Raw genomic sequence first — 26,111 nt, forward strand, 5'->3', positions numbered from 1 at the left:
TGCGCGGATTTCTTTTTAGTTCAATTTAATAAAATTTTATTCATGTCATTTCATATTGAACAGAAGTCACTATCGTTTGAGTTGTGGGAATACTTCTATAATGACGGAGATGAAAGGCTCATTTCTAGTGATTGTTTTCAACAATCTACCGAAAACAAGTATTCTAGGCTTGTATTTGCACTTGTATCACTTTTGAATGGTAAAGATATGAAACAAAATTACTTAAAGGATTTCCACCTGGAAAAAAGTACAGCAGAGCTATATGAGATTTGTAAATACGATACTTTTTCAACAAAAAATTCAGATGATAAATGTATTTTCAATTTATTCAGCAAGCTCAAACAACATGTTGGCGATTTAAATACATGTTTTGTTGGAATAAATGAGTTCGAGTCTTTAATCAATTTTCCAGAAATTAATGAGAAATACATAGTATATTTAATATTTTGGGTTGTAGTTAAATTTTTTGAAAGTATAAAGATTGTTGAAAGTGATAGAGAATTTAATCAAATTGTCACTTGTTATTTGAATTTAGCATACAATATTGATCATTTAATTTGGGATTTAATTGTATCAGATTATATACTTTCATTAAGAAAAAAAGGAATTATTGATGTTAATTCAATTACTATCGAGTTGAATGACGAAGTAGAATCACTTTTTTTTTTATTAGTGAGCCCATATAGTATTTGTCCGACTTTATGCAGCTTATTCTTATTGTTAAAATCAAAAGTAATCAGAAGCAGGTTTAAATATATTAATGAAAATTGCTTCTTTGTTTCAGTTATAAATCAAATTGTTAAATTGATCGCAAATACTTTGAAGGAGATTAGCCCAGATATGGCAGAGCTTTCTTTTACAATAACTGTATGCAGAATGATTTCAAATATATCGTACGATTTTAATAATGAGCTAATTCAGCAACTATATCTATTAAGGGATTACCAAAAATGCATGATTCCAGGTTTAAAGAGAATAAATCCAATATTTGTCGACAGGTTCATTTTATATAGTTTCATTTCAATTGAACAATTTTGGATAAAAATTTCTAAGGATGAAGGATTTTTTTCATCAATAATAAACCACATTCCTCCATTAGAACTTTCAACTTCAATTATATCTCTCATGAATCCATATAAAGAATTTTCCAAATACATAGTTATTTTAATTGTTCTTTTCTCATTGAATAATCAATTATCTAATACAGGTAATGTAAGTAAACACGCGATAGAGATTATGAAAAAGTTAGTAGAAAATCCCAAAGAGCCTGTTGAAATACTATTAAAATATTTTCTATTCCCAGATTATACAAGAGATTCAAGCGCAAAATCAAATTTATATATATTTTTCAGACTTTTATCAAATAATATTTGCAATTCTTCAGTTTCCTTGGGCATAGTGAAAAGCATCTGCAACTTGATTCAAATACACTATTTTCCATTATCTGAAACATTTCTTTACAATTATTTGGAATCATTCCCCAAATTAGTTAAATTATGTAATGTAGACAAAGAAACCTCTAGATTTGATGATGAAATAAAATTAAATCTCTTGAGCTTAATGAATTTTGAAGGATGTATACTAATAGATGAAATGTACTGGCTTAATTCGAGCCTTGTACATGTATTATTAAATGAGATTAATATTGAGTTTGAACATATTTTGCCATTTATTCATTCCATTTCTTTAAGTATAATGAATATACAATCTACCATAAACAATCAAATTTTTGCTAACTATGGTTATCCAATTAATAAAGTTAAAACTTCACAAAATAAAAGCAATTTCAAGGTTAATGAATTACATTGCCAGAAAATCATTAAATCTTCAAATTTTTTATTTAAAACGAAAAATATTGACATTATAATAATATTAATATTAGACCACATATCCGATTGGATTAAAAAGAATGATAAATGTATTTCTTTTGAATGGTTATTAAAGCAATCAACCTTATTCATTAATTTGAATATAAATAATGAATATGTGCAAGGATACTTCTCAATATTTTTTATTTATTTGTTTTCAAGAATAATTGAAGCAGATAAATTAGATAGAAAGTTAATAACAATAAACTTTCATATTATCCCCTGGAAGGGGATATTAAGGTGGATTGATTCTTGGGAGGGAGTATTTCTTCAGAGTGTATTAAACCCTAGAACCTGGAGGGTGATATTCTCTGAAATTACTGCAATAATTATCCCAGAATCTCTTATAATACCATCAATTCCAAACAGTTTTTCTGAGATTCAGTCTCAGTATTTTTCTCTGAGTAATGTAAATCCTTTTAAAGAAAAAATAAATTTATGGTTAAAGGATCGTAAGAGTTTGTTAGAATCTCTAAAAAGTAAAGTAACAACATTAGGAAGCGTTAAGTCTACGTTAAAATGGCTTGAAATGTTTTATTTTGAACCAAATATGGCAGTTTATTTTACACTAGAATGCATTTTTATACGCGAATCAGTTTATGTTAAAGAACAGCACTTTCAAGAATTATACTTTGAGATATGTTCAAATGAAGCAAAACTTAGAGAATTTATTACAAATCCTGATACATATATCAAAAATATTAGTAACTATCTATCTGAAGAGAGTTCAATTGAAATAATTTGCAATATTTCGCTTATAATGCTTTATTTTCATGAAGTAATAAAACACAAAAACCCTATTATTAACCATTTTCAGAGTGTGGATTTTGATATTTTTTGTATTATCTGGAACAAATATGTAAATTATAGTAGAACCGAAAGTCAATTAACAAGTAGACAGATTTCAATATTTTTTTCCAACATTTTCTGTAGAAATACAAATATTGCTCAGCAAATTGTAGAACAAGGATTTCAATATAAAAGTCTCAATAATCGTATTGATTTCAATGTTTATCTCGAAAGAACACGCTCATTTATTGATAGAATTTGCTATATTACACCACAAATACTCTGTGAGCATACTATTCTACCAAAAATAGCAAATAAGTTGGACAAACTGCTGAATACAAGATCACTTATTGAATTGTGGGGAAAATACAACGTAACCGATAGTAAAGTATTTTGTTTAGATTTTAAAATAGAAAACCAAATAATTCAGTGTGTTTCATTATTATCATGGCTCTCAAACATAATTATCTCCCCATCAAAGTCAGCCCATTATTCATCAGAAAGTTCTTCGAATGAAAAGTCAGCATTTTTACCTGTTGCAGAGAGATCTGTTGTTAGAGTTCTATGTATAACTCAGGATATAATAAATTCCAAACTTGATAGCCGAATTTACCACAATTTAATCATCAATTTTAACATCTTATTAAAACACTCTGCGCACTTTATTATTTCAGTAGCAAACTCATTTCCGCAACTAAATAAGGCATTAAAAGATACACTATCTGCATTAAAGCAATTTATGAGCGGCCACCCATTATCAAATTCTTCAATTCACCACACTATTAATAACATTGATGAGATACTTTAACAAAAGCGAATGGCGGTAATTTCAGCGCCTACTTTTTCTTAATGGTAATGTGTTGTTAGTTCTTTTTATACTCGATGATTTTGGGCAATGACCAAGCTTATTCTTCATAATTCAAGATTGTGTGCGTTATTTTTAAGATACCAAAATATTCTTTGAAGGTTTTGCTAGTCTGTGGGTTTTACAAATACAGGAACTTATAAATGAGGAAAAAAAAGAGTTCTTCACATTTAAATAACGAAAACTCCATAGTAGAAAATATTGAACGGCTTCCTTCTCTTGGGAAGGTTCCCGAGCATGAAGGAGCAATTTTGATGAGTTCAGAAATTTCGAAAAGTATGAAGCGTTCTTCTTCTCAAATCACAGATGAATTGGCTATCTCTTCTTTATTAAGTAATGCGAAGTTTACATTATCTGTTATAAAGATTGGTGGTAATACAAAGACCAAATATGAAAAAAATACTCATGGCTTTATCGTTGTTCATATTTTATCATGTAAAGCAGATTCCCTAATTTATTCACTGGATAACAAATACGAATTTGTAATGTCGAATGGAAGCTATGTGCATATTCCTCCTAACCATTTCTTCTCCTTCAAAAATTTATCTAATGAGTCTGCAAAGATATCTTTCGTTGTACTTCCAAAGAGAATTAGGGAAGTTGGTAGTGAACCTGCATTTCATCGTCCTATTGTTGACTAAATTAAAAATTATATTTTATTGACTTTTTTTTGTTGCTTAGCGAGATTTCATCTGGTAAAATTCTTATTTCAATTTGTCAAGAAAAACTATTTACAAAATTCATCAGTTTCAAAATTAAGAATATGCTTGGTTTTTATTGAGTAAAATATTATCCTCTAAAAGTAACTACTCGATATATTAATTTGTAGCTAAGTTTTAAATAATTTTAACATTTTTCAGAATAATATCTTCATTGGAAATTAGCCATCTCAGCGTAATAGTTAACTTGTTGCACGAGTAAATTTGAGTTCTTAATGATAATTATTATTTAAAATTCTCTATTTATTGATTATTGGGAATTATTATAACTGGAGTATATTTAGTTATTTTGATTAATATTTTTAGAATTAAATTTAGCAGGTCTCAAACTCTTAATTACTATGAAATTTTGCTTTTCTAGCCTGTTATTTCTAATATCTCCGATCGTCCCTTTATCAAAAGAACAACTATAGTTTATTAATTGAAAATGCGATTAAAAAAAGATATAAATAGACTATTGTACAAGATTTGTTCAATAATCACAATTTTAAAAATAATCGATAGATATTCTTTTAAATATTTTATGTATGAATTTTCCGGCTCCACACGATATTCGATATAAAAATGTTTTATGTCAATCAGTGATAGTTAATTTGATTGGGGATTAAAGTTTATAGCGATCACTTCATCTCTTAATTATAATATAAAAATTTTAACAGCCTTGTCAAGTATTAAATTTAAAATGCCCCTCTTTAATCGTGCCACATTTGAAATAATTCGACCAAGCTGAATAAATATTAAAATTTATATATTAGCATAAAAATCAACAATATAGTCTTAAAATTCTATTTAATCGCATTTATATCACTTTATCTTTCAAGTTTATGGTAATTCACTAAATGGCAGACAACTCTAGTAGGAATCAAATAAGTAAATTCAAATTTGTTTTCCTTGGCGAACAGTCGGTCGGGAAAACATCAATTATCACCAGATTTATGTATGATACATTTGATAATAATTATCAGGCAACAATCGGTAAGTTACAACCTTATTTAAATAGGAAATATCAAAACTTCAATTAGGCATTGACTTTTTGAGTAAAACACTATATTTGGAAGATAGAACTATTCGTCTTCAACTATGGGACACAGCTGGTCAGGAAAGGTTTCGAAGTTTGATCCCCAGTTATATTAGAGACTCTTCTGTGGCTGTAGTAGTATACGACATCACGAATAGATCGACATTTCTGAACACTACAAAATGGATAGAAGATGTTCGCAATGAGAGAGGAAAGGATGTTATTATATCTTTAATTGGTAATAAAGCTGATCTTGAAGATAGAAGACAAGTAAAATATGAAGAGGCGGAGAAACTCGCACAAGAAAATAACATTATGTTCATTGAAACTAGTGCAAAAAATGGATACAACATCAAGTCTCTGTTTAAAAAGCTCGCTTCAACACTTCCTAATTTAGACTACATTCAGGAAGGAAAGAATGAAGCAAACAGTTCCAGTAGCTTAGAAAACAATAATGCCAATAAAATCGTTGATTTACAATCTGGGGAAGAAAACAGTCGCTTTAACTATAAAAAATGTTCGTGTTAAAGCAATTTTAACTACTCAAATTATTTAATCAAAATATTATATTCTACTAGTTTTGTTATAAATTTCATTTTCTTTTATTTAACTTTTAGTCGGATTAATCATTTGTTTAAGATAGCGCCAATTAAAGTACGACGTGTAATTATTACTATTTGTGCCATTAAAGTCGATGCACTTTGAAATAAACTGATTAGATAATTACTATTGTGTTTCTGAAATATGTAAAGATATGGACAGAAATGGTTGGAGTGAATATTTGAAGAAGCAAAGACTTCAGGACTTAAAATCCTTAGCAAAACAACTTGGTATTTACATTAAATCCAATACAAAAAAAAGTGATTGTATCGACATCATTCTGAATAATTCCCCTGACACTCCTCTAAGTTCCAATAATCTTGATTTTATACTTAAAGAAAAAATATCAAATGATCAACACAATTTTCCTTCTGAAACATCAATTTTGTCCAATATTAGTGAGTCAACTAATTTAAATAACATTAAAATAAGTGAGTATTTTCATACTGCTTCGGATACTATTTGCGATTCATCTTGTTCCATGTGCCAAAAAAACCTTTCCGATAGTATAGTTAACTGCGATGCTTGTTACAGACCATTTCACTCTCGCTGTGTAGGTTTTGATATCAAAAGAGCTGAATTCAATAATAATCATATGATGGTTTTCATGGAAAGTATATCAAAAAAAGATGGCAAAAAATCCAAGGCTAATTTAATTAATTTTATTTGCCCGTTTTGTAGATTCTTTGTAATCGACCCATATAACAAAATAATCAAGCCACTTTTTTTTACGACTTTTTATTCTTACACAGCAATTCACAATATACATCCAAAGTATGGAAACATTAACTTTAATAACTCAAGCCATCTTCCTCACTTTACATCTAAGTATTCTTTCTCTCCAAATCTATTTTTGAATAATGATTTAGAATCTAATGACCCGGATGCTTTCAATATTATGGTTTATTGTCTAAGACTTGATAGAATGGATCTTAATCATGAGTTCCCAAGAGTCCTATTTATTAAAGCTAATGGAAAGGTTATTCAAAACATTGAATCTCCGAGCTACGATCATATTAGAAGAGATTGTCCATTATATTTGAAGGATTATTTAGTTAATAATCAATTGATGACAAAGCAAAATGTCAATATTACGTTTAGCACATTAAATGCACTACTTAAAGACTCAGAAAATGGTGAGTTGTTGCCTATTCCTACGGCACCGTATATAATTGGCTTGTTTTTAACCAAAACAATAAGTTGCGATAATATTTTGGATACTATACTTTCTGAAGGCACATTATCCATTGAAATTTCAAAAGCTCACTTCAAAAATATTTTAGAAAATAAGATCCAATCATCTATATATAACCAATTATATGATGACTCATCAGATGAGATAATCTGCTTGAATAAAGACCAGTATTTAAATACCTTATGCCCTTTAACTATGGATACCATTGAACTTCCTGGACGTGGCATATTTTGCCATCATATAAACTGTTTTGATATTAAAGCTTTTATTCAAATTAACTCTACAATTAAGGCATTTAACACCAGATGGAAATGCCCCTTATGTTACCAAATAATTAGACCAGGCATGCTCAAAATAGACAGCTTTGTCAAGATGATTATTAAAAACCCCACTATACCCAGAGAAAACAATAAAATTCTGATAAATTCTGAAATTTTTGATCGAATTAAACAAAATGAAGATATACCCAGAGAAATGCTTTTAAAAACCTCGAATTCAATTAAATACGAGTTTCCAAAGGCCAACTCGTTAAATTCGCCAATTAACGAGCATCTAACTATAATAAAAGAAAAATCTTCTCAAAATTCAGATTTATCCTTGTCAAACAATATTAAAGATTGTTTTGATTTTCAAAACGAGGTAATTGACATATCTGATGATGATGATGAAAATGAGATGATAGATGATCGTTTTATAGTTAACGATGATGAGCTCAATTCTTTGTTCAGCAACTCTGACTACATAGATATAAATAATGGAAATGCGAATTGTTCTGAACAAAGCAAAGAAACAGTATTTCAAAATTATAGCGAAGACTCAATTCTTCTAGATAATAAAAAAAAAAGAAAAGTTTCAGAGGGCCAATTTCTTAGTCAAAGTTCTGGAAGGCTAGAAAACACTTCTAATGGTGACAAGACATCGATTTCACTTAGATTATAGTTTCAAGTTTATAGGCAGTTCTAATATCTATATTAATATAAACTAATATTTATATAAATAATTCTTGTTAACGTTTTTGTTTTGCTGAGATGTATAAAATGGAGGAGGATGGTGTAACGTATTCACTCCAACTCCAGACGAAGTACTTTTTCTACCGACCATATCGTTTAACTTAGAATTTGGTTCAATATTAGGTTCATTATAATATGTTATTTTGCTCGTATTGCTCCGATTTTGTTGCATTTGTAGATTAATTATGCTAGTTTGATTGGAACCATGGCAATTCAATTTGAATTGGTTTGAAAGTTCTGGATTATTCGAGTATTTTAGATTCGAGGTATTTTTACCCAAAAGTGAATTGCTCGACTCTGAGTTCGGAATTAGAGAGTAATCTGGCAGATTGTGCTTGATATTATTGTACATATATGCTCTTGGATAGTAAACGTGCGAATTTCCACCACAATTTGTACTTACTGAAAATGTGGAGTTGGCATTTTTTATTACTGCGCCTGTTGATATATACTTGGAGTTTTTAGTGCTACTATTGGTTGCTTTCGTCGTATTATCATTTGTAGAGCTTAAATTATTTCCTATGAATCCTCCCCCTTTCTTTATTGGGTTGCTATTATTAATTGAGCTAGAGTAGTACGAAGCTGCAGATCTCATTTGCTGTATGTGTTTCTCATCAACCTTACCATTGGAAAAATTGGAAATGGCTGGGCTATTACCAAAAGAAGTCGTTTTATTAGTTGCTGAGCCAGAAATAAAGGTATTATATACTTGTGAGAAAAAGTTTCCCAGTATACCTCCTTTTTTCGAGTTATCTGCTGGTGGGTTTTTATTAATGGAAGATCTTTTGTTTGATTGTAGTTCACTCTGGAATTTACTATAAATCGGCTCGTTGGACTTATTTGAAGTAATGTTATCGGGATTGCATTCTGGAGTAGCAAATTCAACAGCTCCAGATACTCTATTAACTCTAGGATTACTCACTGCAGTATTTGGGTTTTGAACATTTTGGTGTTTGTTACTGATCAATTCTCGTTTGCGTCTTGATATTTCTGAATATACCAAGTTTCTATAGTCATCAATCGAATGCTTAACATTATCGTTTATTGGTATAGTAATTATATGATCACAATTTGGTTCTTCATTTGGATTGTGAAAAATTGAAACAAATGGGTGTTTTAATGCATCGTTTGCAGAAATCCTCTTATTTGGATTAAATTGTAGCAATTTATCTAATAAGTCCAATGCTTCTTCGTTACAGTCAGCTTTTGGGTTTATTTTTAGTAGTAAATTCTTCCATTTAGTAAATATATCTCTTTTATTTGATTGTCTTATCTCAACTTTTTCTTTGAGCGACTCTATCATTGTTTTGGCAAAGGGTGATTGGATCGACTCGACATCTTCGTTAGAAGGGAAATCTATCACACCTATGATTCTTTCAAGTTGATTCATAGTTGATGAACCTGGAAAAATTGGTTTTCCACACAATATCTCTCCCAAAATACAGCCCAAAGACCACATGTCAATCCCCTTTGTATACTTAGTTGATCCTAAAAGTATTTCTGGAGCCCTATACCATCTAGTTGCAACATAGTCTGTGAGAATAGGCTGATCATCATCGAAATTTTCAGTATTTTCGTTAATACTTAATGGAATATTATTTGTAACACGCCTTATGTTGACAAAGCTTCTAGATAATCCAAAGTCTGCCACTTTTACATGGCATTCAGCATTTAGAAGTATATTTGATGGTTTCATATCACGATGTAATAACCCACCACTATGTAAATATTTAATTACCTTAATAAGTTGATAAACTACATATTGTTTATGAACAGGCTCCAAAATATTTGCTCTAATGACTGCATGTAGGTCCGTCTCCATATAGTCAAAAACCAAGTAGACATCTCTATCATTGTCTGCTCTTAAGACATTTAGTAAATTTACAATATTCTCGTGACCAGATAGCTCTGTCAATATCATAATCTCTCTAAATGTTCTTTGAGCATCTGTTGAATTTTGAAATGCATCGAAGATTTTCTTGACTGCAACTACTTCTCCAGTCCTACGATCAATAGATTTCCAAACTATGCCATACGCACCCTTCCCCAACTTTTTTACCAGTTCATATTTCCTCAATACATGTCTGTCAACTCTATCACACATGTTTTTTTATTTTTCAATTATTTCTTAATGTAATTTTTACCAAAGGAATTCAATTGAGTTAAAAATATGGCAATAACATTTAGTTTAATAATCCAAGCCAATAATAATATCACCTATTCACACAAAAAGGATATCAAGTATTCTTGGAAAGTAATTCATAATAATAGAATTAACCAAATTTGAGATAACCTTTAAAAATAAACCCAATTTGAGCTTATTCTCTGTACGGATTCATGAAATAATAGTTATTCTCACGCCAGTAATTTATGAGAAACTTTGGATTATTCCAAATTATTTAAACTTTGAAATTTGATCAATTTAGTTTGGAATTATTTTGCTTTTTCACGAATGCCTTATTCTAGAATATAATAAATTTGTCAACGGCTCACAATAGGGATTCACACGCTCCAGCGCCCATGGTTATACGTAATAATATTATACAAAAATGCATAATTTTTATTTTAGATCAAAACAAATCAGTTTTTTCTTACTAGTTTGTGTTAAGACTTGTTTTCTTCAGCTCGTTAAGCATATAAAAGCATGCAATAATAAATTGCCAGACTAACTACTTTAACAACCTAACTATGCAATGTAAATATTACCTTTATGAATTTATAACCTAGATATTCCTACAGAATACTAATGACCTATATATATCAATCGTTTTTTTGGGCTGAAGAGCATAATTTTATCTGCCTCTTTCGAGTTTCCCGAATTTTTTTGCTTTCCTCTAGCGGAAGAACAGGAAAATTCGGAATTCCAGTCGAACAATTTTTTTCAATCTTCAACTTGTTGAGAACATTGCAAAATGACCATTTTGGGCACTCACAGTTTTMGWCAYTACATTRAATARATCAACMMTACTTMYAGRRMMRWAKYTKSYGMSAMTTTYYCGRYGGAGATMGATTGTKYAGWTAGYAYTSAWCTYGTTYSMTTAATMKAAARMTCAATTMSGGAATCTGARTWWTKTTWWWARTARWAWTARKRRTAARYGWARAAKATTTSWAKGWWYTTWRTMGAAGTTKAMTASYTAAATCWWCAGYWWTTGAAAATGAMTTWYKARKATCGCTTKWTWWSTTTWGRKWKTRSTWGCTKGATTTGCAAGCWCRTGAAAMKTSSWAKYKCWARATAWRKWTGCWAATRRGGAYAWTTTCTGTGGATCCATATCTATTGGGCTTTCAAATTCGATTTTTTCACTGTCTTGCGACAAATAATTTATTTCAAATTCACTTTTTATTAACAAGCCTAACATCTCCATAGCTTCATCATCTATTTTACTATAGTTATTCAATTGAGAAAATATAACATTTTTAATCACTTCATAAATATAAGGATTGTATGGCACAATAATTTTCAAAAAATTGTTGTAAATTTGTTCCAAAACAATAAACAAATTGTAAATTGAACCAAAAACTCTTCTTATTCTTTTGCCCGTTTTCTTATTTACAAACTCTCTCTCTTCTATTAAATTGCCATCTAGATCAGTCCCATCATAAATAAATTTCGACACCTTGTCAACCAGTTTGACTTTATTGAACAAATTCTCCAATGTTGAATATGACCCMAATCTGATTCCTAATTCAAAAATAGTTTTACACTGAACTGAAATGTGGCTATTTTCTCTTCTCTTTATGAATACATCTAAAAGCCATACCCAAAATTCAGTATTCAAATAATTAATTAATTCATGCTTTTCGTCATAAAGTAATGTTGTTTTAATTATCGTTAATAACGAAACCATATATGCTGTTTYTTTACTGTTTGTATCAATCTCAAATTTTGAGATAATAAACTCGCAAAACTTAGTTAAATACGGCTTGATAGCGTTAATAATTTTGGTTTTCAGGCACCCTATGACATTAATGTTCACAGAAAAAGCAAGATTTATTACTTCTTCCAATATACCGAGAGATCTCAATTTCAATATGTAAATATTTTCGTTTATTATGTTATTAGAATTGTGAACTGATAATTCACAAAAAATCTTTAGCATTGATGAATCAATTATTAGATTGTTCAAAAACTGCTTAGACTTTTCTAAAATTTGATAAATTGAGAAATTTTTAATCATATCTCCATCATTTGTCGCTAATATCAAACAATTATTGACTTTAGTTCCATAAATTGTGTCATCTTTATTTTTTCCAATAAAATTTGTTTCTCCATTCAGTATTTCATTTGAATTAAATCTTTTTCCAGAATTTTCATATTCAAAATTATTGTTCACGCCTATTTTTTTTTGAGAAGTTTTAAAACTTGAATTGTACAATTGATTACCTTCTGTTATAGAATGTTCAATATCAACAAACTTGACTGAATTAGAAATTTCACATTCTGCTCCGCACGATAGATTTAGATTTTTGTTCAAGTCATTCTGAAAATATAAACTTCTTAGATTGTTTAACTCGCTAGAAAATGTGGGCCATTTTATTCCAATGCTAGTCATATTTAAAGGTAACCCAGTATGCTCTGGCTTCAAATATTCTACTAATCTAAAAATAACCTCAATTATTCCGGAAGCTACATTTATAATATCGGGCCTAAACTTGAATTCTGGTTTCTCTACAAAATCTTCTTGGTTATAACTCATTACATCCAAAAGGGGAGAAAGTAAATTCTGAATAAAGTCCGACTCAATAACCCATTCATATATTATTGGCGAAATCCCAACTTCTAAAAGATGTTCTTGAATATACGGCTTGTCTGTACTAAATTCGCTAATAAAGTTCACCCGGTTTGATTCCAAATACTCAAAATCCAGTATTGAGCTTGAATATTCTCCAAATTTTGATTCTTGTTGGCAATTATTCCCAATAATTCCAAAAAACCTTAAAAAAAAATCCTGTATAGAGGAATAATTAATGAACGGTATAATTACCAAAGGCCCATTTAATTGAAGAAATATTGAAGTGAATTCTTTTTGATGTTTTGAAAAGCAAATTTCTAATAGTCTGCCTATATAGAACGGAGTTTGGTTGCTGTCACAAACAATGGGATTATCCTTAAGCAAATATGAAATTGGATGCTCCTCTACTAAATTGTCACAGTTAGCAATTAAGCTCATATTTTTTAAATAGTTTACTATCTTCATGATTAATTTCGGAATTTGTTCCTCTGAAAATATACTGATTATTTCCTTAGAACTCTCCAGTTTAGAACACCTGTTTGTATTGTTCGATTCTAGATTAAACTCAGGAAAATTCTGCCTTATTAACCAAGCATAATCAACTTCAGAAACGGCTCTCGAAATAGGCAGCAAAAATGAACTTGCTTTTTCATTCAAATTGATATTTATAAATGGTTTTTCAGAGAATAATATGTTGTTTGGACTCACACCTAGTAAATAATAATAAAGTATCGATGAAATTACATTGTAATTCTGGAAGTCGCACTCAAGTTCCTTTTCATAAAACAAATTACTCACAGGAAGTAAAATATCTATCATTGAATCTATAATAAGGCTTCCAAATCCTTCAATTAAGAAATTTGAAATGCAATCTTGAAATAGAGTATAAAAATATAATAGATTTTTGTTGCCCCCCCCAGAAGAATAATGAATTTCTGCTGCATGGTCTTTCAAGATATTCAATATTGATGAAATTATTTTTTTTTTAGTATCAATTTCGATATCAATTTTACTTAAATTTGGCCCATCAGCTACAATTAATCGGTGGCTTTCTAATCCGGCATCATGTAAGTTTCTTGTACAAATAGTATTTGTTTGGCTATCCCTTGATGAATAAAAATTTATGGAACTGCCATTTATTTTTGAGATGTTTATCTCGTTATGATATATGGAAGCTTCATCCAAATTATTATCGGAGGCATTTAAATTAAGTTCTTCTAAGCTCTGCCTTGATATTATTCGCATGTTTTCATTAATTTTACGTTTACCTACCATTTCATTATAAAACTCCATTCTTACTTCCTTTTAAGAATGGAATTATTATAAGGAATAAGTATTTCTAACCTTTTAAACTGTTTTTTATGCAAGCTGTGGAGTAAATGTTCCCTACTAACTTTTTATTAATAAAATGTTACCCCACACAGGAAATATTAAAAATAAAGTATGTTCAGCGCACTAAAATCAATGTTATATCGACACTTTCCTGGGTAGACTTAACTTCGTTCGCCACAACAATCTCTTCCATTAATCCGACAAGAACATCATTTTATCCTATTACCAATATTTACTCATGCAAAGAGACGAGACAGTTGATGGCGCCATATAAGGTTCGGAAATGTTTTCTTTTTCTTTTTTGCATTTGTGATAAACAATTTGATGGATTTGTAAGGTAATGGATATGTTAAATGCTAATGTCGTATAATGACCGCTAATCATCAAGCTGCTCACTAGCTTTTGAATTGATACTTTTAAAAATGATTTAAGATCGTAATATAAGTTAATTTTAGATTAACCAAATCATCTACAAAAATATGTTTTCAACTATTTTACTTTATTATTTTTAATTTTAATTTATACGGTTCAAACAATGAAATAAATTTATTTAATGAAGTTGTCTGATAAGTCTGTGTCTCCACCATTATGTCGAAATTACATGATTAATTGTAAAGTAATAAGCATCCTAAAATAAATAACCAGAATAAAATCTGCTAATTTTTGTTGAAATTCACGAGATGCAAACTCATTTCTAGATTAGTATAAACACTTATTATATTTCATTTTAAATATGTTTAAAGGAAACGTAATTGATTTTAATCGTTATTCAACATTAATTGATGAAAGACTTAAAATTAAATCAAAAGAAAGGATGCGTCCAAATGACTTGTTCTCGGACCCTTATTATCAAAAATCTGACTTTGAAAAAAATTGTATTGATACAATTTCAGAAAATACAAGTAAAAATATGTTAAAAAATATATGGAATCTTAGTCAAGAAAAAGCAAATATAAATCCATCTGAAACTTCCTCCAATTGTAATAAATTTTATAATTATGAAAATTATTTGGGGATCAAAAGAAGTGGTTGCAAAAATACCACTGTTGAAAAGAAGTCAGAAAGTAAAATGGAAGAATTTATTAAAAATACTTCTGCAAGGAAGCAGAAACTATTTAGAGAATTTTCAACTGGAATTGTGCTAGGAGATGAGGGAGATTCGAGGGAGAAAATGTTTTCCTACGTTTCTAATATATTGAGCAATCAAAACAACAAAGAGAAGGATGATAATGAAAATTTTAAGTTGGCTTACCCTTTTTATTCAAATATTTTCAACATTGAAAATCATACTTGTAAATCTGAGCTAAGTAAAAGATTCTTGCTTGAACGGCGAATAACGAATAACTCCGATATTGGAGACGAGTGCGCTGCAATGCTACTAACTCCTGGAACACTTAAATACTATAGTTTTGATAGAGAAACTAAAACTTACAACGCAATTAAAGATTTAAGCAACAATAACATATCTGATGAATACAATTTGGACAATGTTACTCCAAAATTTACTCCATTACAAAAAAATTTGAGTTCTAAACTACATGGAAGTGACTTCTATAATAATGCGGCAATTAGAAGTTCAGAAACAATGTACATAATTAGATTCCGCCTGAAAAACATTAGCTCTCAAATTAATGAGAAGATTATTAAAAATGCTGCTGCAAATTGTGGTGCGTTTGCCTATCAAATAATGTTTGAATTTGATCCAATTAAATGGTGTTCTAAAGGTATTGCAACAGGCATGCTTAGATATTCTGGCGATAGCTTAGATGCTTTTAAAAGAGAATTAATCGAATTATTCAAGATTGAAGTTGAGATCCTTAATGGAATTCAGGAAAGTTCAGAATAAAAACAAACCAAAATGTTAATTCGGCCTAATAATAGAATAATTGAGATAATATGCGAAATTCAGTAGTTTCTACTTCTTAATGTATATTATAATGACAACAAATAATATAAATAAGACTGAAACGACAAAATTTTGTCTCTTTTTCAAGTTGATAATTGAATTTACAACACTTTGAATATTGCTTATAGATTTCTTTCTCATTGTGCGCGTCTTATCAAAAATTAATTTTAAAGTATGATTTTGACCACTTAATGAATGAGTTGTATTCATTGCCTGATCTATCATTGAATTTAAATTTAAAACTGAATCTTTAATTATATTCTTTTCCCTATAAAACTGAGATCTTTCGAATGATTCAGTACTTTTATCTATGTATAATTTCTGATACTTATTTCCGGACGGAGTGTTTGATTTTGAAAAAAGGTTCACCCTTTTTTTTCTAGAGTCGATATACTTGCAAATATTATTATAGTCGTGCTTCAAATTCTGAAGAAGTGAACTATACCTATCGGTATTCATACCATCATTATTTAGTATATCTACCTCTTTCTCAAATGAATCAAAAAGGCAGCAAATATCATTTTTTAAGCTCTGAACTTCAATCTCCCATTTATGTTCACTCATAATAATCCCTCCTTCTTTCGTTGTACCTTTTTCTTCTTCATCTAGAAATGCATCTATTTCTAGGTTCCAATCATGTGATTTTAGTGTATCTAACTCTCCTAGTTTAGTTTCAAGAGCATTCTGAATACCCCTTAAGCAAATACTCATGTTTAAGTATTATAGTACCAGTTCATCTTATGTGGTAGACGTAAATACGAAATTAAAGATTTTTTTTTTGTGTAATCGTAATTTTTTAAGAAAAAAAATTCAAGAAAAAAAGTTTAACCGCATAATTAAAACAAAAAATTGCTTTTGAGAACTATTTAGAACGTTTCAACTACTACTACTAAATCCTGCTGGTAACATTGTTTTAATTAAATTGATCAGATTTATGTGGCAACGGATTATTAATAATAAGAATCGCATTGTACATCTATAGATAAACAGTAGAGCCATTTACCCACTCTGAAAATTCTCTTTCATTTATTCCACTCTTTTGGTTTTCGTCTAAAGCATTGTATATAATGCTTAAATCAGTAACTCCAAACTGTTGTCTTCCGTTAGTATAATCTGCTGCCATTCTACTAAATTCTTCAAATTGCATTCCGTACACTGGATCTGCGATCGCATATCTTCTATATACATCAGCTACAGTTGATGTTTTTGTTGTGATAATATTTTTCCTAACTCTTTCAAGCCTTACACTTTTTTGCAAAGATATCAATAATCCAATAATTGCAACCCCAGCAACTGCAATAGAAGTCAGAAAGGCCAGAAGTGCTAGTACTCCTGCCCCTCTCCTTTGAGGCCAGAGTGTAGTGGATGTAAGGCAACTAAGAAATAAAAGGCAAAGGCTCTTTCCTGTTAAATGGGTTAAAAACCTTGCTTCTTTCCTAATCAATGCTCTACCTCTTGCCGACCAACGTGGGCTTCCAGGAACATCGAGAATCATCAATAAAATTCCAAATAAGAGTTGGAATAGGGAATTGATCATATTTGCCGGCTGAATATTAAACAATGAATTTGTAGCAGCTAATACGCCTGCTGCAGAAGATGCACCAGCTCCAATGAAAAATAGAGTCTGGTATCGACAATTCAAATCTTGGAGAGTCTTTTCTACTCTTGCCCCGCCTATAATTATTTGATCGGCCAAAGTTACATCCACTTTGGAAGAGCTCTTAACGCCAACTATAAACCTCTCGCCTACAAAAAAAGTTTGTAAGTATTAACTTTTTCAACCAAATAGATGTACTTTTCATTATAAATACAAAATGGTAATTAACTTTCAGAGTTGCATAAAATCAAAACAGTTAAACTTTTATTAGTAGATGTCACCATAGTATCTATAACATCTCCACATGCAAAGTACTCTAACGACTAACTTACCTGAAATCCCACCTTGTGTTTCATACATTTTGTATCAAATCTATTCGCAATATCAAGTTAAATGTCCAAAGAAGTGGTATGATAACTATTGGTTAGTATAGCATTAAATACTAATTCCCTCGATTTCAATTCTATCACACATTCGCAAAGACTTTGTACTGGAAAAAATACCGCCTAAATTCATTCATATATTTACTAAAAAATAGGATTAAAATTCAAATAAAAATAATTAGATCTAGTCAAAAAAAAAAGCAAGCTATTGCCACAGAAATGTTCATAAAATATAATATAAGGATTTAGTAGCAAAACACCCTAATTTATTTCTACCAAACAAGCTACACTAGTGTAAATCTAGATGAAAAAAATTCAACAAACTCCCTTTCATTAATTGATCCTTTTTGGTTGTCATCCAATGCATTAAAAATAATGCTCAGCTCATCTTGAGAAAATTGATAATTGTTATCTGTTCTGTCACTTATTAATCTATTGAACTCATCGCCAAGCATTCCAAATAATGGATCAGAAAGAGCATAACTTCTATATATTTCAATAGTATTGCAAGCTCCAACACTTGTATAACTCGATATGACACTCTTCTTAATTCTATTCAGTCTTATTCCTTTCTCAAAAGAAATAAGGAGACCCAATACTGCAACGGATGAAGTAAGTAAACAAACCAAGAATGTTAGTAAAAATAATCCAGGAGATTTTGACTTTGTTTTCGAAAACATAGAAATTATCATTGGGCCCCTATTATTTGTTCTCAGAGTGGTTGAGCATAGGCATGACAAAAACAAGAGGGAAAGAGATTTCCCTGTTAACTTTGATAAAATCCTTGCTTGACGTCTAATATCGCTTCTAAACTTTGCGCTCCATCTTGGTTGCCCAGGAATATCCAACAATAATAAAAGCACTCCTACAATTAACTGAAGGCAAGAATTTACAAAGTTTGTGATCCTTAACCCAAATAATGAATATATAGCAGAAAAAAATCCTGCTATAGACAGAACAAGAGTCGCAATAAAGAATAATGTTTGATATTTCACATTAAATTCCGCCAAAGTAGCATCCACTATCTCCCCACTGTGCTCTATCTTCTCTTGAAATACTCCTATTTCCTTATCTCTATTTCCATACATTTATATTCAAAATAAGTAATATATATATATATATATATTTTTTTTTTTTTTTTTTTTTTTTAATTTAATACTCAGTTCAAGTATAATATATATCATGGAGCACGCCTTGCATCTCAATAATGTAATTCAGTGGGCTGAATACGTAAATAGCCATGCCGTATATGCCTACAATGATTGCTTCCGAGTAGGCAAAAGATCTGCCTGTAATAAATTTTATTTTTAGTCGAATTGAAACATTTAAGTGAGTTTGCTAGCTAGATACAATGGCATGTTCCTTCCAAAACTCTACCGACTCTAAGTATTTTTCTCTTTTCAATGGGACCCCACTACCTCCCTCTTCTATTAAAGTATTTCTAAGAATTGTTATTGGCTCCATTGGGACTTCAAAGCTTTCATTTTGCGCCTTAATTGATATTATATACCAGTCCGGGTTCTTTTCCCTATCATCTAGAATATCTTGTAGACAACAGTTCATAATGCTTGATTCTTTCTCACACTGTTCTTTACTATAAAGAATGATATCTAAATACTTGCTTTTAATTAGTTGTGATGCGGGTGGGGAATCCTTTGGGAACCACCTTGACAATACTGGAATCTCTTCGTCTCTCCTCGAAATATACCCTGTCTTAATATATTTTTCGTTTTCATTTGTGATCTTTACAATTGATTGCTTTGCTTCTGTAAAATTTGGAATAAAAATATGTTTGCAGAAATCTGCATACCCATCGACTAATGTAGGATTATTCTCGATAATGTAATTATTTACGTTCCTCAAGAATTCATAAGGACTCATTCTTGGGATATAACTTCCTCTGTATCCCTCCACAAACTGTCTTAGAGCAAAACTATTAACTCCCAATAGTTTCATAATTCTTTATTTCTGGAAAAAAAAGTTGTTAAAAACCTATATCTTAATATTGCTTTAATTGCGCCGAAGGAAAAGAGAGTTGAATCTGAATAAATAAAATGGGAAATATTCTTTATTATCTTATCGGCCAACGGAATTATCACTATTATGATGAGATTGCATTAGATTGTGGAGTAAATATGTTTTCTATTCAAAAAAATGTCGAACAAACAAAGATCTTAAAATATAAAAGTTTATCAATGAAAATTTCCGAAGCAGAAAGTTTATATAACAAACTAATGGACATGAGATATCATACAGAACAAATTATTGATAAGTACAACTCTCTTACAAGATTATTTGAAGGGATCCACTGTAAAATTTGTTACCTGGACTTTGCTCAGAGATGGGTTTATCAGCAAGACTGCAATAAATTTTACAAGTACTGTATAGAATTAGAAGCTAGGATCGCTGAGCAAGATGAATCAATAAAAAGAAAGTACTTGGAATATTGTGATTTTGTCCAATTATACAGTATTAAGTCAGGAAAGATTAAGTATTTAAATAAATATCCAGGTCTAAAAACATGCCTCTTATTAAGTAGAAAATGTCCGAAATGCTACGAATCTAAAAAAATATCTCATTCGCAAGCAAAAGTAAGTATCAATAATTAATACATTTCCCAAACTAACTCACTATAGAATACAGCATTTATGGCCTTTAAAATTAGAGGCATACTTTCATTTTATGAATACCAATGGGATGAAATCAAATCTTGTAAATAATCCCTTAAAGATAAAATTTAGATTTATATTAGCTATGCATCTATAAAGCTATTATCTTGTTGTAGAAGCTCGTCCTCAGAGTATACTAATAAATGTATAATATCTTCAATCCCACTAATTATTTCATCTTTTGATTCATATAAATGCCATACTCTCAAAACTTCATATGCTCCCAACTCTCGAAGGAAAGTCCTCCCATTAACCGTTGAAATTAATACTAATATACAGTCAAATACATCTTGAGATATATTTTTATTAACAGGGCCGATTGCATTTTTTTTAATAAACTCGGAAACTTTGTCTTCTGCAGCAGAATCTGTGAATTCTTCATAATCACCCCCACAATTTTTTTTGGGATTCCCATTGTCAAATTCGTTAAATGAAATATTATCAGAATTCGTTCCTTCGCGCTTTGAATCAAAAAAAATCGTCTTATTTTGGAGTTCGGATAATATATTACTGCTTTTCCTATACCTTAGATTTAGATGGCTTTCATTAGGGTAAACCAAACAACATAATGATGGAATTACATTACAATCTTTTTTTGATATAATTGTATGTAAGTTCTTATCTAGGCAAACGTGCGTAATAATACTCATTACACTCTTGGTCATTATCAAATCATCTTTTCTTGATGTTGCTAGCATTAGTTCCGAAACTTTGTTCAATAATTCAATACCTAAATTACTATCAAATAAAAATACTCGCCCTTGACTACAATATGTACAATTATTTAAAATACTAATGATCATCTCTTTCTCCTTCTCATCCCTAGAGTTAGAGAGGCATTCGAGTAAATAGGTTAAATAAAAACTTTTACTTTGTCTAGACTTATCAAAAAACTTTTCTCTCCCTTTTGAATAACGTGTCAAATTTGAAATAAGCATCAAGTTTAGAGATAAATGATAGGGTACAGTAGAATTTGATTTGATCTGCTCTCTTAAGTTATCCATTGAATATTCGATTGCGCTCCAATTTCTACATAACTCTTCTCCTATTTCAGACTTTTGAGACAAATTTATCAAAATTTTCAAAGCACATTCTGATATGCTGGAAATATCGTTCCCAATAAGTAGAAGAATGCTTCTGAAATAGTTGGGGTTATTTGATAAAAATTCTGATAGTGATTCCATTTCACTCTGATCAAGGAGTAGCTCCATACTTCCTTTAATTACCTCATCTTTTCCATCACGTAAGAGATGAAATAATTCTTCATAAACCCCAAATAAATTTATTTTATCATCTTCTTCCATTGATTACGATTTATTGGTTTTGAAGAAACTTAGACGCCGCCATGTTAAAAAAGACCTCGCATGCTTAAAAAATTAGATTGACGATGAAAAATAAATTAGTAATTAATTAAACATCAGAAAGTATTATATCGTTCACTAATTAGTTTGATTTGATTATTATATTTTGTATTTAGTCTACTTCATTTTGTCGCCTTTGGAAATAGAAACTAATATATCGAGTTTCAGACTATTTAATTTTCTAATAGGTTAACGAATTTAATAAGAATTCGTGCAAAAAGTACATTAAATTTGAAAATGATTATAGGAATGGCTCTCAACTATGATTTATCAAATTATCATTCTATGTGCCTCAAAAAATATTTCATGTAAGCCCAATTTAAAAAAAAATTTACCCAGCACAACAATTTGAAGAACTCATTCCGTGCGGAATGATCCAGCGATAAATTAAAATATTAAATTATATCTTTGCAGAAAAAATTTTAATATAGAAGAAAAGCATTTATTTAATTGGTAATGTACTTAAAAGTTAACTACAGAAACCATACTTTATACAGAGGCAATAATTATTGAAATCTACAAAAAAAACGTAAAAGCGAGCAATCAATCATTAGTCTATTTGCATAGAGGAAGTTTCTTGAGATTCATTAATTTGTTCTATAGTTGGCGGTTGCTCTTGGTTAATAATTTGAAGATATTTTATTTTTTCTTCTTCTAATAATTCATTATAAATGTCATTTCTTCCTAAAATTGCCACATCCACATTTTCTTGATTCATTTCTTGTTCAGATGACAAGCTTGATCTTAATGCTCTTAAAGTATGTAAAATCAATTGATCCTTGCTACAATTAGCAAATTCTTTAAAATGTTTTTCCAAATAAGTTTTGCTAGCTTGAGATCTTGACCCTATTGCAATCGAGTAATATTCAAAGCAATTCCCGGAAGGGCATGTTTCAAATAAATGCGGGCCGCTTTCATCAAATCCTGCCAAGAGCAATCCTACGCCAAATGGCCTTCTGCCGTATTCTTGTGTATTTACCTGGGATTTCAATACAAGCCTGTTAACCAAAGTGTTCAATGGTATTGGTGAATCATATGTGAATGAGTAGTTTAGACATTCTGATCTAAGGTAGTTACAAATTACTTTAGCGTCTGCAGTAATCCCTGAAACTGCTACGCCAATATGGTTGTCAATTTTGTATAGTTTCTTTTGGTACCCAGCGAGCCTGCTTGTACTTCTTTTTATGCAAGCAAGAACAACTATCTCATCGTTTCTTGCTCCAACTACTGCAGTGCCTTGTTTAACTGCTTCCATTGCGTATTCAATCTGGAAAACTCTTCCTTGTGGAGACCAAGTAACAACGTCCGTATCATATTGGTTTCTATACATTATTGAAATACTTATTAAAAAAACTAAAGTAATAAAAAGGATGTATTCACAACTACTAAATTGTTGTAAGAGTGAACAGAAAAAGTATCAAATACTCTAGAAACCTATTCTAGTACAATTCTATTTTTAGAAAACTTAGGGGGGTGGCGGCAATATTCGCGGGTTAATAATTAATGAATAAAAAGTCTAATTAAAATAAGTATAGACTGGTGCCTAAACATTAAACTACCTTTTTGAACACCAGGACATTAGTTAATTAGAAACTAGAATAAAACACAAAATTAACTAATTTGATTCATTTTGAAATATTGTGTGAATTAATCTTGAGAATGCACCTTCTTAAATTAGTTAATTTTGAAAATTTTTATTTACTAAGTTCATGTAAAATTGATACTTCAATCAAATTATTCCTTATTTGGCTTTTAAAACAGATTTTATATATCTTCATAAGACATTCTTTTTTAAACAATGTGATAAATAGTTGTTTTTTTGATGCCGCCATTTATATGACCCTTAATTATTCATAAAAATTTCATTAATACGGAGATGAATTAGCTTTTGGCTCCGCAAAAAGTTGCGTTTGTAGTAATAATGTCAATAGAGAGACCTTTTGATTATAAAACTTCATCTCTTTCATCATGGAATTTACAAGAATACATAGCAACTTTGTCTAGCACGAATACATGCCTATTATTTGAAGATATTTCTTGTGTAACTGAATTATTTTCGTCCCTTTCTGAGATACAACAGAATATTGTATCTAGACTTATGATTTTGGGAAATGGATATGGAAATTACATAGGAGAACAAGCTATGAATATATGGATACTTACAACAAAAAGAAATGAATTGGAATATGCAATTAGGAAATTAAGATCATTAAAAATAATTAAAGTCAATGTACTAGATTCTAACTCCCAAAAAAGTTCATCTGATTCTATTTCTGTGCAATACCAATTAAACCCAATATTTCAAAAAACTTTATCTAAATTTTTGTATGAAGGGGATATATCTATTGGATTTGAAATGCCAAAGAGAAAATCCGAGATAAAGATCTCGTATGAATCTCTCACGAAGTTTGTAAGAAAACAATGGAGTAATATTTTGAATATTATTGTTCAATTAAGCGGGAGTCAAAATGTTCCAAAAAATAGTGCTAATACATTTTATAAATTCAAATTAATTTCCCCGGACACAATAAAAGTTCTGGATAATATCCAATTAATTTCTTGCGATATTGGGAAATACAACAAAAGAAATTCTTCTAATTCAAAGGGACTTAGAATTCAAATTGATAGTAGTTTATCTCAAGAAAGTAATGAACAGTTATTTGATGGTTTTGATCAAGAGGATAGATTTGGATCTCAAAATGACCAAAATGCACTAGACATATACAACGAGATAAAATATGGTATGGCTGGAAGCAATTCTAACAGTGAAGAAGAATATTTGCCAACCAATAATTTAAAAATTAAACCAAAGAAGAGAGTTATTAGTGCCAAACATACCCTTGCAAAAAACCAAGTTGATAAAATATTTGAACAGAAGTTGACACCAAAAGCTTTTTGTTGGTTACTTTGTGATAGCTGTAATCAATTGTTAATGCTTCTTAATGGATTTATAAAATTAGTAGAGCTTGAGTCAAACATTGAAAATGGAGAATACAATTTTAGTCAAATAAACAGTGAAAATATACTAAACCCAACAATTACAAATGTAATAAGTCTAATAATGCGTATTTCAAGTTCAAAAGTTGGCCAGCCAATTTCAATACATAAGAAAACGAATAATAATATTTTGATGCGATTTGTTTTGTTTGCATATGATTTAGGACTGCTCTATTTTGATGAATCTATTATTGAGAGTAGTCTATATTCTTTGAAAAATAGATTCGAAAATCTTCGTGATTTAAATATTGAATTATTGTACACTACTCCTTTTTCATTGTTGATTGGCTCTGAGGGTCTGAAACTTCAAAGTTTATACTCTGCATTTAAAATTGATGACAACTTGATTCAAAAAAGTGACCCCGAAAATATCCAAAATTTTCTTCTTCCATCACATTTTTATTTTGACGAAGAATTATGGCATAAATCAACAACTGAAACAAGCAATGTAAAAATAAACGAACCTAACTGTTTGAGTATGAACTCTACTCGTCTCGAGGCAGGAATTATTGTTCAAAGTAACTTTAGGATTTACTGTTATACAGCATCTCCATTACAAGCCAAGATTCTTAGACATCTATGTCAAGTTAAGGTTCGTGGCCCAAACATCATTTGTGGAATATTGACTAGGAAAGGCTTGTTATCCGCATATTCAATGGGAGTGTCAGCTGAACAAATACTTAGATTTTTTTCCAGCAACGCGCATCCAATAATATTAAGGCGATTTATGTTAGAAGGAACGAGTATTATACCTGTGAATGTAGAAACGCAGTTGAAACTATGGGAGAAAGACAAAAATAGACTCAAAATTTCCCATGCAAGCACCTTTTCAGACTGGGGAGCAAGCCCTAACGATATTCAGCTATTTAGACAAACGATACTCTATGCAAGAAGTAAAGACATATTACTTTACAATTCCCCCATTGAATTAACAGAAAAAGAACTAAACTTAAATGTTGAATTACAAAAAAAGATTATATTAGTTATAAAACAGGAATATGAAGATGATATTAAGACTTTTATTCGAACAAAAAGAGAAGTTATTAATAAATAATCCTTAAATTTTTGCTTT

The 26,111-nt window shown here is 29.9% G+C and overlaps 15 protein-coding genes and 3 non-coding genes across 18 annotated transcripts; 10 read left to right on the forward strand and 8 right to left on the reverse strand.

Moving 5' to 3' along the window:
- Positions 1-42: 42 nt before the first annotated feature.
- cgd2_1920 (hypothetical protein) lies at positions 43-3,465 on the forward strand (the record flags this gene model as incomplete). Its single annotated transcript, XM_626402.1, has 1 exon — positions 43-3,465. One exon carries the CDS (start codon positions 43-45, stop codon positions 3,463-3,465), a length of 3,423 nt encoding a protein of 1,140 aa, XP_626402.1.
- A 200-nt stretch (positions 3,466-3,665) lies between these two features.
- On the forward strand, positions 3,666-4,163 carry cgd2_1930 (hypothetical protein; the record flags this gene model as incomplete). Its single annotated transcript, XM_626403.1, has 1 exon — positions 3,666-4,163. One exon carries the CDS (start codon positions 3,666-3,668, stop codon positions 4,161-4,163), a length of 498 nt encoding a protein of 165 aa, XP_626403.1.
- Positions 4,164-5,080: 917 nt separating this feature from the next.
- Positions 5,081-5,787, forward strand: cgd2_1940 (RAB6 protein, putative; the record flags this gene model as incomplete). The annotated part of the gene is made up of 2 exons (XM_001388177.1): positions 5,081-5,216; positions 5,264-5,787. 2 exons carry the CDS (start codon positions 5,081-5,083, stop codon positions 5,785-5,787), a joined length of 660 nt encoding a protein of 219 aa, XP_001388214.1.
- On the forward strand, positions 5,529-7,286 carry cgd2_1375. The gene has a single exon. It is a non-coding gene; the product is annotated as an 18S ribosomal RNA (ribosomal RNA).
- On the forward strand, positions 6,014-7,993 carry cgd2_1950 (SAP+PHD+MIZ domains containing protein; the record flags this gene model as incomplete). The annotated part of the gene is made up of 1 exon (XM_626404.1): positions 6,014-7,993. One exon carries the CDS (start codon positions 6,014-6,016, stop codon positions 7,991-7,993), a length of 1,980 nt encoding a protein of 659 aa, XP_626404.1.
- On the forward strand, positions 7,798-7,949 carry cgd2_1376. The gene has a single exon. It is a non-coding gene; the product is annotated as a 5.8S ribosomal RNA (ribosomal RNA).
- A 42-nt stretch (positions 7,994-8,035) lies between the features above and the next one.
- cgd2_1960 (mitogen-activated protein kinase 1, serine/threonine protein kinase, putative) lies at positions 8,036-10,168 on the reverse strand (the record flags this gene model as incomplete). The annotated part of the gene is made up of 1 exon (XM_001388178.1): positions 8,036-10,168. One exon carries the CDS (start codon positions 10,166-10,168, stop codon positions 8,036-8,038), a length of 2,133 nt encoding a protein of 710 aa, XP_001388215.1.
- On the forward strand, positions 8,465-11,923 carry cgd2_1377. Its single transcript has one exon. It is a non-coding gene; the product is annotated as a 25S ribosomal RNA (ribosomal RNA).
- cgd2_1970 (hypothetical protein) lies at positions 11,199-14,087 on the reverse strand (the record flags this gene model as incomplete). Its single annotated transcript, XM_001388179.1, has 1 exon — positions 11,199-14,087. A coding segment is annotated over one exon (2,889 nt).
- Positions 14,088-14,859: 772 nt separating this feature from the next.
- cgd2_1980 (hypothetical protein) lies at positions 14,860-15,972 on the forward strand (the record flags this gene model as incomplete). Its single annotated transcript, XM_626405.1, has 1 exon — positions 14,860-15,972. The coding sequence occupies one exon, from the start codon at positions 14,860-14,862 to the stop codon at positions 15,970-15,972; it is 1,113 nt and encodes a 370-aa protein (XP_626405.1).
- A 69-nt stretch (positions 15,973-16,041) lies between these two features.
- cgd2_1990 (hypothetical protein with possible transmembrane domain or GPI at C-terminus) lies at positions 16,042-16,743 on the reverse strand (the record flags this gene model as incomplete). The annotated part of the gene is made up of 1 exon (XM_626406.1): positions 16,042-16,743. The coding sequence occupies one exon, from the start codon at positions 16,741-16,743 to the stop codon at positions 16,042-16,044; it is 702 nt and encodes a 233-aa protein (XP_626406.1).
- A 265-nt stretch (positions 16,744-17,008) lies between these two features.
- Positions 17,009-17,569, reverse strand: cgd2_2000 (apicomplexan protein with signal peptide and 3 transmembrane domains; the record flags this gene model as incomplete). Its single annotated transcript, XM_626407.1, has 1 exon — positions 17,009-17,569. The coding sequence occupies one exon, from the start codon at positions 17,567-17,569 to the stop codon at positions 17,009-17,011; it is 561 nt and encodes a 186-aa protein (XP_626407.1).
- Positions 17,570-18,296: 727 nt separating this feature from the next.
- Positions 18,297-19,100, reverse strand: cgd2_2010 (hypothetical protein; the record flags this gene model as incomplete). Its single annotated transcript, XM_626408.1, has 1 exon — positions 18,297-19,100. One exon carries the CDS (start codon positions 19,098-19,100, stop codon positions 18,297-18,299), a length of 804 nt encoding a protein of 267 aa, XP_626408.1.
- Positions 19,101-19,350: 250 nt separating this feature from the next.
- cgd2_2020 (hypothetical protein) lies at positions 19,351-19,968 on the reverse strand (the record flags this gene model as incomplete). Its single annotated transcript, XM_626409.1, has 1 exon — positions 19,351-19,968. The coding sequence occupies one exon, from the start codon at positions 19,966-19,968 to the stop codon at positions 19,351-19,353; it is 618 nt and encodes a 205-aa protein (XP_626409.1).
- A 98-nt stretch (positions 19,969-20,066) lies between these two features.
- cgd2_2030 (hypothetical protein) lies at positions 20,067-20,621 on the forward strand (the record flags this gene model as incomplete). Its single annotated transcript, XM_626410.1, has 1 exon — positions 20,067-20,621. The coding sequence occupies one exon, from the start codon at positions 20,067-20,069 to the stop codon at positions 20,619-20,621; it is 555 nt and encodes a 184-aa protein (XP_626410.1).
- Positions 20,622-20,764: 143 nt separating this feature from the next.
- cgd2_2040 (hypothetical protein) lies at positions 20,765-21,985 on the reverse strand (the record flags this gene model as incomplete). The annotated part of the gene is made up of 1 exon (XM_626411.1): positions 20,765-21,985. One exon carries the CDS (start codon positions 21,983-21,985, stop codon positions 20,765-20,767), a length of 1,221 nt encoding a protein of 406 aa, XP_626411.1.
- A 607-nt stretch (positions 21,986-22,592) lies between these two features.
- cgd2_2050 (proteasome subunit alpha type 1, NTN hydrolase) lies at positions 22,593-23,459 on the reverse strand (the record flags this gene model as incomplete). The annotated part of the gene is made up of 1 exon (XM_626412.1): positions 22,593-23,459. A coding segment is annotated over one exon (867 nt), but the record flags the coding sequence as incomplete, so codon positions are not given.
- A 504-nt stretch (positions 23,460-23,963) lies between these two features.
- On the forward strand, positions 23,964-26,093 carry cgd2_2060 (possible transcription factor TFIIH; the record flags this gene model as incomplete). The annotated part of the gene is made up of 1 exon (XM_626413.1): positions 23,964-26,093. The coding sequence occupies one exon, from the start codon at positions 23,964-23,966 to the stop codon at positions 26,091-26,093; it is 2,130 nt and encodes a 709-aa protein (XP_626413.1).
- Positions 26,094-26,111: the final 18 nt, after the last annotated feature.

The sequence above is a fragment of the Cryptosporidium parvum genome, chromosome 2 (genome assembly GCF_000165345.1).
Source record: "Cryptosporidium parvum Iowa II chromosome 2, whole genome shotgun sequence".
In the NCBI taxonomy this organism is placed as follows: domain Eukaryota; phylum Apicomplexa; class Conoidasida; order Eucoccidiorida; family Cryptosporidiidae; genus Cryptosporidium; species Cryptosporidium parvum.